Raw genomic sequence first — 9,911 nt, forward strand, 5'->3', positions numbered from 1 at the left:
ACGCAGCTGACAGCTTTCTGTTGAATCACAACTCAGCTTGTAGGCATTTAAAAATAAATGAAGGAATTTGCTAAGAGCACAATGAACTTAATAGAAGATGGTTAATGAGTTTAGTGGGATTTGGGATCATATCTGTATTTTTCATGAAGATACATTAATATAGATTACAGAGAACGATGTTATTGTTAATTTTATCTGGGAATCCTAATTCTTCTGTTGCAAGTGGAACAATGGCATTTAATAATTGTCATTAAGGCAGCACAAGTGTCTTGGAACTCATCCATGACTTTATTTTTACATGTACAAATTAAAATAGATATGAATGACTGCTGCCTCTCCTGCAACAGCAAAGCAGACATTTCAAGGGTAAGGCTGTTCAGGCGTGTGAGGTTGCTGTCTTCAAGAGACTTTACAAGGATCTAATTAGCAGAGATAGGGCTGCTCCCTTTTACACCTTTCCAGATGAAAAGCTTGAGGGGACCAAAACTGTCCCTGAGTTTGTGTCCAGCTGAAGTTTGGTTAATTCTAGAATCATAGAATCATAGAATTAGCTGGGTTGGAAGGGACCTCAGAGATCATCTAGTCCAAGGTCTTGAGTAACTGCCAAGGAGTCATTTTAGTCCAGTTCTGGGCCCCTCAGTTCAGGAAGGAGCTGGAGAAAGTCCAGAGAAGAGCAAGGAGGCTGTGAAGGGATCCAGCACAAGTCCTGTGAGGAAGGGCTGAGGGAGCTGGGGGTGTTCAGTCTGGAGAAGAGGAGGCTCAGGGGAGACCTCATCACTCTCTACAACTCCCTGAAAGGAGGGGGTAGCCAGGGGGGGGTTGGTCTCTTCTCCCAGGCAGCTGCCAGTAAGACAAGAGGGCTCTGCCAGGGGAGGTTTAGGTTGGATATTAGGAAGAAATTCTTTACAGAGAGGGTGATCAGACATTGGAATGGGCTGCCCAGGGAGGTGGTGGATTCTCCATCCCTGGAGGTTTTTAAGAAGAGACTGGATGTGGCACTCAGTGCCATGGTCTGGTAACCACAAGGATGATGATCTCAGGGGTCCATTCCAACCCGGCTGATTCTGTGAGATGTAACTAATTTTTGTTTTCAAGCCCAACCCTTCATGGAACATTAATTTAAATAAGTCTAGGACAGGGGTTGACAGAGATTCTGATGTGATTTTGGAGCTGTTGCTAAACGTCTCCCTTGATCACTGAATGCAATGAGTACCCCTGAGTGTTGTAAGCAGCCTCCTCAAAGAAAGCAGTTAGCTGAGGTTTAGGTGCAATGTGTGGTTATCAGTGTCTGTCTTAGTAGCTGGGAAGTTGGAGCCTGCTGCATATGTTTTAATGTGTTGCTTCTAATTTACTTGCTCTTAAATTTGCAAGGCAATACAGATAGGGGTTTGTTTTTGTAGTGTGGTGTGGGTTTGGTTTTTTAAATTTTTTTTTTTTTTAATTTGCTTTAATTTTCAGGCCATTAGGTACTATTCTCTGCAGCTTCCTCAGGCACCCAAAGGGCAAGGTGAGAGCTGTACCCTGATGGGGTGAGCATTAGGATGAGCATCATATGTGTTACTGGGAAAGTGGCTGTGAAGAGCTCTTATTCTCAAATGTGACCTCTCCCATGGATAGGATTAGTTTGTACTACTCTGCTGGCATTACTGAATGAAAGAATAGTAGACTGGGACAACATAAATAAACTAAGACGGATGATGCAGATACGCAAATGCTAAATTTAGCTTTAAGATGATTATTCTGTGCCTCCTGGATTTCCTGCTTCTCTGGGAGCAACACCTGTGACAAATACGTGACTTCTAGTTCTTGGAGAAGATTGTCACAGGGAACCGAAAAGGTTTTTTTACTTTGTTTTTGTGCCTTGAAGTCATGTAATGCCTGATGAAAGTACAGCTCTAGAAAACAGTGATTTTGGAGGCTGTCTGCTTGTTGTGGCAGTATTTTGTAGCATTCTGATGCAGCCTTGGCTCTCCTGAACCGTGACAGGTAGAGAGGATCCCTTGGGCTATGACTGTAGTGACCGAGTTTCATGACACAAGCACATAACGTTTGTTGAGATACACCACAGTTAGGTGGGAGATTTTTTTCCCTAAATTATTAATGCATGTGCTGCAACTTTTAAGTGCTGCATGGCACCATATAAAAACGAGTAAACAGGCGTTTTCCTTGTTGCTGCAGAAGACCATTAGCTGGCTTGCTGGAGATCTGCAGCTTCATGCTCTGTGCACTCACTGTGGGTGATGTGTTGGCTGCGGATTTGTTTCAGAAATGTTTTTTTCGGGCTATTAAGGCCTGCGGGAGGGCTGCAGAGAGATCATCGCAGCTCTAGCAGGAGCCTGAAACTTTTTTACTTGCAGCGTGCACCCCCGGGTGGGTGCATATCCCGCTTGCACAGGCGAAGCGGGCAGAGATACCGGCCGTGGGCTGCCATCTCCGGGGCGCCGCGGAGGTAGGGCCGGGAGGGGGACGGTACCGGCAGGTGGTTCTGGTACCGGCAGGTGGCTCTGGCACCGGGTTGCCTTGGGAGCCGGCGCTGCTCCTTGCCCCTGCCGGGAGTGAGTGGGCCGAACCGGCGCGGTTCGGACGGTACCACCGTGCGTCGATAGGTGGCGGTGTTGTCGCGGGAACGGGCGTCGCGTCCGCGCTCCCGCCGGCGGGGGCTGGCAGCGTGGCGGGCCGGGCCGGGCTGGGTTGCGCTGAGCTACCCCGCCGCCGCCCCCCTCCCCCCCCCTTCCCAGCCCCTTTAATTATCATTAGTATTATTTTTATTTTAAACCCCCCTCCGTCCACTCTTGCGGGTGGAAATCGGCACGGTAAGCCTGGCGTTCCGCGTGTGTCAGGGTTTCACGGAAAGGGGAGGGGTACGTAGAGCATCCCCCTCTGATGCCGGGGCCGTCCCGTGGGTGCCGCGGGCCCGGGCAGGACGCGGACGGTGCTGGGGGGCTGCGCTACCGGGGCAGGGTGATGGGGGGGAGCGGTGCTTAATGAGATGCGAAGGAGCCGGGGGGCGTGGCCTGGGCGGCGGCGGAGCCAATGGTCGGCGGCGGCGGCGCATAAATTATGCGGGGGGCCGGGACGTGCCGGTTTTGTGCGGCGCGGCGGAGCGCTGACCTCGGAGCTGGCCGAGCGCAGCCCCGCGCCCCGCAGGGTCCCGGCGCTGCCCGGCGGAACCGCCCCGCCGCCCGGAGCCCCCGCACAGGCTCACGTCCGGAGCGAGGGAGACCCGATTTCGGCAGGGAGCGCTTCTGGCCGCGGTTGCATGAATGCCCAATGTTGTAGACCAGTGGCAATGGATCTAGGAGTTTATCAACTAAGACACTTCTCAATTTCTTTCTTATCGTCTTTGCTGGGTACCGACAACTCATCCTTGAGGCTCGACAGTAGGTAAATAAGTGTTGTGTCCGAGGCGCTCTGCGGCGGGGCAGGTGAACGCCGGGCTGGCTCCTTTGTCCGGGGGAGCCGCAGCGGCACCGGGTGCCCGCCTCGCCTCGCCTCGCCTCCCCTCCCCGGAGGGGCTGCCCTCCCCGGCGCGGAGCGCTTCTGCCGCAGCCTGCAATTAAGCTCCATCTTTGTGGTCTGCTGGGGAGCGGGGCGGGGGGGTGGGGAGGAGAGGCGGAATTTCGGGATATGTGATCCGGCTGCAGGAGGGGAGTTGGGGGCTGCTTCACAGGTTGCTTTGCTGCATTGAAGCATCCCGGTGAGGCAGCAGCCAGGGCAGCGGGAGGATGACTTTCTCAGCCAACTGGCTACCAGTGCTCGCGTCTCTTGTCTCTTAAATAATTCAGCCGCTGCTAATGTAATTTTTTTTTTTCCCTTTTCTTTTTCTCTTACAGCTCCTCTGGTGCAAGCGTGGTAGCTATCGACAACAAAATCGAGCAAGCGATGGTATGTACCGATCGGGGCATAAAACCTGGGTTCGTGTTTGAGGCGGTAAACAATATGGGGATGCGGCGGACGAGGGTTAACCCCTGCGCGGGCGCGTTTTTATAGCGGAGCCGGGAGGAAGAGGGCACGGCTTTGGTTTCGGGGGCTTGATTTTTAGCGTTGTTGTTATTTTATTGATCAAAGGGTTCCTGCGGTGAGGAATGCGCACGTTTCTCTATCGATGCCGGGCAGGCAATGACGGCATCGCTTTCGGCTCCTGCCTTCCCAAACGATTGATCCCGGCTCCGTGCGGCGGGGGAGGGGCAGAGCGCGGCATTTGTTTGGTGTTTTTTTTTTTTTTACCTCTCCTCCTTCAGAGAGCAGGACGGGGGGTGCGGGGGTCGAGGTGCAATTTATTTTATTTTTTTTTTTAACTCTTCTTCTAGCGCATTCCGCTCTGCGCTACCCCCTACCAAACGGGGGCGCGTCCCCCGCGGGCTGCAAGCCGGGGCATCACCCCCGCTGCGCCTTTCTCCCGGCCACCGCCACGGGCATCGCGGTGGCCGGAGCCTCCGGCTTTTCCCCCGCAGAGGATTGGGGGGGGGGGGGAGTTAACCACCATCCCGGCCCCCGCCCTTGTCCTGCCGCCGGGCTCGGTCCCGCCGCGCTGCGCCTGGGGCCCGGCCGCCCTTTGTTACTGGAGCGGTGCCTGGAGCCGTTCTCACGGGAGGCTCTGCCGACTGTTGCTAGGCAAACTCCGAGCCTTTAACTCCCGGCTATAAATAACTCGGGCGCTCATTGGCCGGGGCGCGCTCTGACGTCACCCGCGGCCGCGCACGGCCGGCGGGAGGGAGGGAAATGCGGCAACCTGCGCCGGGAACTGGCTGCAGCCGGCGCGAGGGGGGCGGGGCCAAGGGGCAGAGGGGCGGAGCCAATGGTCGGGGGGCGGGGCCAGCGGCTCGCCTGGGGCCGCACGTGTGCGGCGGGGAGGTGACACCCGCACCCCACCCCGGTACCGTGTCCCCTCCCGGGTGGCCCAGCACCCCCTCACCCCCGGCATGTCGTGGCTGCTGGTCCCAGCTAGAGTCCCGAGGGACTCCCAGTCTCCCGAGGGGACCGCAGTCTCCCAAGGGTCTGTTCTCCATGTGAGCCGGGGGCTGGCTGGGGGTGCTCTGCTGTGTCCAAGGATGGATGGATGGGTTTGCACCGTCTCTGTTGCTAAGGTGCATGCCCTGCATCTGCAGCTGAGCTGCGTGGGGGTAGGAACCCGGTCCTGGCACTCGGGCTGCTCTTCTCATACGTGTTGTGTTCCGTGTTTCAGGATCTGGTGAAGAGTCACTTGATGTATGCGGTGAGGGAGGAAGTGGAGGTCCTCAAAGAGCAAATAAAAGAGCTGATAGAGAAGAACTCCCAGCTGGAGCAAGAAAACACTCTGCTAAAAACACTCGCCAGCCCGGAGCAGCTTGCCCAGTTCCAAGCACAGCTGCAGACTGGTTCCCCACCTTCGTCTTCCCAGTCACAAGGGACAACGCAGCAGCCTGCTCAGCCAGCATCACAGGGCTCAGGGCCTTCAGCATAGTTCCAGATGTCCTTGCCATCATGATTGCTTGGCCTCTGGACTGCCCAGGGCAAGAAGGACTAGCGGGGATCACCCTTCATCCATTTCACTGCACACTGCAGCCCAGACTGAGGACTCCGTGCCTTGCACACATCAGGAGAGTTTTCTCCCGCCCTGTATTACGCACTCATCTGTCTCCCTCTTTCATCCCTTCCCCCTTTGGCTTGAAGGAGTCTTTGTTCTTAGGTTGATTGAATAAAATAAACTTCTTCCAGAGAATTAGCACAAGTACACTGGGGACTCGAGCAGCTTCTGCAAAATGGCCGAGAAACGAAGCTGCATGCCTGAAGCTCTTTTGGTTTGTTTTAAAATCCTCCACTCATCCAGTGATATAACTGATACAAGTGCTTTTCAAGCTTGGAAATATGAAGAAATAGACTGAAGTAAGAAGTGATGGCTCAATCCCCCCATAGTGCACTGGGGTTCCAAAGTGAGGACTGGTGCATAGGATCTAAGAGGAAGAGGGAGAAAGGTAAACTCAGTGTTTTAACACTTAATTGTCACCTGAAACCTTAAGTGCAAATATTTGCACCGTTTTCTGAAGCACTGGAGAGGTGCATTAAAGCTGTATTATATATAGAAAACAGGTAGGTGACATACAGTTGGGTCATAGGATAATTACAATGAAGGTTATTTGCCTACTGTATATTTGTGTATTTAGTGTAATTACTTTGTAAAATAGAAAACTGTAACTATTTAGGTTGTACAGATTGAAGTTTAGTTGTTTCATTGGCTGATCTGAAGAAGTTTGGAAAGTCTTTTTTTTTTTTTTTTTTTTTTTAATGCTACATAAATAAGAATGCACCTACGCAACTGTTCAGAATTTGGCAGATTTATGCTGTTTGTGTAACCTCTGAAGTTCCCTGGCTGCTGATTATCTTGAAGTAAATCTTTGTTCATTGTAGTTTGGTTCAAGACAGGAAAAACCACTCCAAAAAGTAACAAACCCCGCTAGCAAGTAATTTAAAAAAAAAAAACACCACCCCAATAATTAAAAAAAAAAAAAATACGGATTTCCCAGTATGGATTTTTTGCATATGATCTGTACAGTAGTATGCATATGTTTTTGTGCATGTTCTTTAAACAGTTGTAACACGTCAATGTATTTAACTGTTGCACTTGTCAACTTTCAATAAAGCATACAATGTTGATAAATCACTGTTTGTATGTTGTACTGATGTTAACTGCATCACTTCCAACATGTTGCAACGCGGCCAGGCGAGGTCTGGGTGTGAGATCCTCTCGGCTTCAGAGCTTCCTCAGATTTACAGCAGAAATCCTGCTCCTGCTTTGCCTTAAAAAATGAAATCAAATGAAGGAAGGAGAGAGGAGAGGGGCTGACTAAGAGCAAAGCTGCTTTTTAGGTCCAGTCCTACACGGCCAGGACTGTTGGGTGCTTTCTATACATTGAGTAGTAGATAAACAGGAGCACAGAATCTGCTGTGTGATCAGCCTTGAGTGTGTAAATCTTGTGCAACACTTGTTCCCCAGCAGGGAACTGAGCCCCTACCTGGACATGGGTCATCCTTTGCTGGCAGCACCTCCAACACCCTGAATTTGGGGTGGCAAAGGCAGTGGGCACTCCAGGGCAGCCCTTGCACTGCTCTCTCTCAAACTTCCAGTTGTGAAATCAGGCTGAAATCTCAGTGTCCAAGGTTTTCTCATCTTGATTTTCACAGCTCTTACCATGATTATTTCATGATTTTTCTTCCGTGGGTCGATGCAGTGTGAACTTTGATTAATTCTGCCTTGTGGAAGGGTTGAGGACTTCTCACTTTTTTTTGTTGTTTTGGTTTTTTTTTTTTTTCACCTGTGCGAAGATTAAAAATGTTTCCCTTCAGTTTAAAACAAAATTATTCCTTTTTAGTCATGATACTTAAAACATAACCCAATCTAAACCTAGATTTCTAGGTGAAAGCCTATAGTTAGTGTGACAGTCTGCAGCAGGGGAATGAAGGGATTTGCAGCTTTGCAGTTTATTCTGTGTACTGGTTCTGAGGATGTGGACCTTGGATACTTAAATATTCATAGTTAATGGGATAAAATGACCACTCATTTTGAGAAGCAGTAGGACACTATCTTGACTGTGAAAGCTGTATTTTAAAATTTGAATACAAGGAGTTAATGTCTTAACATGTAAGAGTTAAAAAAACCAAACCACCTTTGTAATTTTTTTTGTTTTATGACCTTACACGACTGCCTACTCCATATAATGAAAATCTCTCCCTGGGGAGCTTTTTGGGAATAATCAGGTGGGCAGGGGGAACGAAAGACCTGGGGGGTTTGGTAGCAGGACAGATCACCTTTTTTTTGTGATTTATAACTCGATTGCTTTTGGATACTCATCGTGCAGTAGCTCGGGCACTGCTCAGCTGTCCCGTGGCTCAAGGGGTTGTGTTGTTACCTTTATTGGGATTAGTGTCTCAGGGTCCATGCATGAGTGAGTCTCTGTGGGAGTGTGAGCTTTAATTCATAGTTTATGTTCTTGAGACTTCAGTGTATAATTTAAAGAGGATGCTTAATGAGGAAATGCCAGAGAGAAATGTGAGATGCTTTTTTTTTTTTTTTTTTTTTTTTTTTTTTTGATGGATTAAGCTAAAATTACAAATTGATGATAGCCTTTGTGGCAGAACAGCACTTGAATTATCTGGATCTGACAAAAGGAATGCTAATTTTGGTGCTGTTAAATGGCTTAATTGTCTCCAGTTGCCTTTATATTCTGAATGTCTCTTCAGCACTTCCAGGCCATAACACTGAATATATAAAATAGTCCATCTTAACATGCAGATAAGCTTTTTCACCCACTTTACTGAACAAAATTTGCAAAGGATTTTTCTCGCTTAAAACAGAAATTAACCTCTGGATTTTTTTTTCTTTGTTTAAAGAAAAGCCTGAGCATTTTCTAAGCCCTAGATTTTGTTTTCTATCTGTTCTTTAATACAGGGTCCTTAAGTATGAAAGCTTTCAGTTAGGTAACACATTGATAATTTTAGTACAGTGTACTTCAGTGTTGGCAAATCTGATGCTTTATTAGGTACTAAATAGTTTTAAAATTATGGAGCCAGTATCTGGAGCTGTTCATTAACTGCTCAAGTCAGGCAGAGTGGTGTTTTGCTGCTGAGATGATTTTAGCAATAGCTCTGTTAAAGCTGCAGCCTCTCTCTGGGTTCAAATTGACTAAAATTGCACTTGAGACCCAAAGAAAGAATAGACATTTCAGTCAGTTCTGTTGTAATACTTCTGGAATGAATTGTTTTGATTTTTGCTTTTGTTCTAGAACAAAAAAAATTTCAAAGCACAGTAAATCAAATGCTGTCAATAGTCAATAGTATTTTCTTTCTCTATCTGAATTTGTCTTTGTACAAACCCTGAGATGCTCAGGTTTACATCCACAGTGAGAATCTAATTAATGTAATTTGTCTTTTATATGTCAGGCCTTTTATTCTCTGCATATCTCCATTTCAATAATTCTTCAGGCTCTATTCAAGTTGTGTGTCACTTAGCTTCTTGTTAATGTTTAGCTGCACACTTTATTTTTATTTTTAACAGCAATATGATAAACTGATCTAAACAAGTTATCACAGAGACCAAATTTTAATTTTTTTCCCCTCTTGTGGCTTTTTTCTTAAAAAAATCCAAACAAACAAACAAACAAACAAGAAAAAACCCCAACCAACCAAACACCAAGACAAAAAAGCCAAAACCAGCAAATTTTGGCAATAATTTGGCAGGTTGTCCAAATTCTGATGGGTCTTTAGAATACTTGAGGAAGAGAAATAAGCTTCAAAAATATGCCTGAAAACCATCAGGAGAGCAGCCAGACAAAACCTCCCAGCAGCAGCGGAGTAAATGTGGTGCCTTAGAGATGCCTCTCCCTAATTCTTAGGGAATAAATCAATGCCTCGGAGGCAGCTTCCTCTCTTTCAACTGGAGAAAGAACCCAGCGAGGCTACTTGGGAATTACCACCCTTGATTTCTGAGGCTACAGTGAATGTATTAATCTCAATACAAAGAATTTTAATTATTATTTATTCCTTGCAGGGTGAAATAGCAGTGCTTGAGCTCTCTGACTGAAGGCATGCTTGTTTAGCTTAATATATGCCATTCTCAAAGCCTCTGGTGAAGTGAGTACTTTACTAACAGTTCACATCTTCTAGACATTATGTTATTTCTTGCTTTTCCCCTCTCTCTTTGGGCTTATGCATTTTAACTTTCTGGTGGGTTTTCTGCTGGGGTGAGGCTGAAACAAGTTATAAATCCAAGGTTTTCCTAAGCTGGAATCTAGCCCAATTCCAGCCACTGCTGGTCAGTTTGAGACGAAACTTTAAATGGAGAAGGAATTGTTGGAGGGAGCTCCTGGGTAGTCTGGAATGAGTTTGGTGTTTGAAATGCTTGGTTGAGGATACTCAGGAAAAAAATCACCTGCTGC

The 9,911-nt window shown here is 47.9% G+C and overlaps 1 protein-coding gene across 10 annotated transcripts in view; it reads left to right on the plus strand.

The window, feature by feature from the left end:
• The window catches only part of TSC22D1 (TSC22 domain family member 1), a 102,621-nt gene extending 95,984 nt beyond the window's left edge, over positions 1-6,637 (plus strand). For 5 of the 10 annotated variants that reach the window (XM_071739823.1, XM_071739816.1, XM_071739898.1 and 2 more), the window contains 2 exons: positions 3,834-3,885; positions 5,186-6,637. In XM_071739823.1, coding sequence (XP_071595924.1) covers positions 3,834-3,885; positions 5,186-5,443 — 310 coding nt within the window. In that variant the 3' untranslated portion in view covers positions 5,444-6,637. Of the gene's footprint in view, positions 1-1,458; positions 2,326-3,074; positions 3,385-3,620; positions 3,698-3,833; positions 3,886-5,185 lie in introns of those variants that run through there. The other 5 variants (XM_071739890.1, XM_071739916.1, XM_071739926.1 and 2 more) reach the window with 5 other exon arrangements.
• Positions 6,638-9,911: the final 3,274 nt, after the last annotated feature.

The sequence above is a fragment of the Heliangelus exortis genome, chromosome 1, assembly GCF_036169615.1.
Source record: "Heliangelus exortis chromosome 1, bHelExo1.hap1, whole genome shotgun sequence".
In the NCBI taxonomy this organism is placed as follows: domain Eukaryota; kingdom Metazoa; phylum Chordata; class Aves; order Apodiformes; family Trochilidae; genus Heliangelus; species Heliangelus exortis.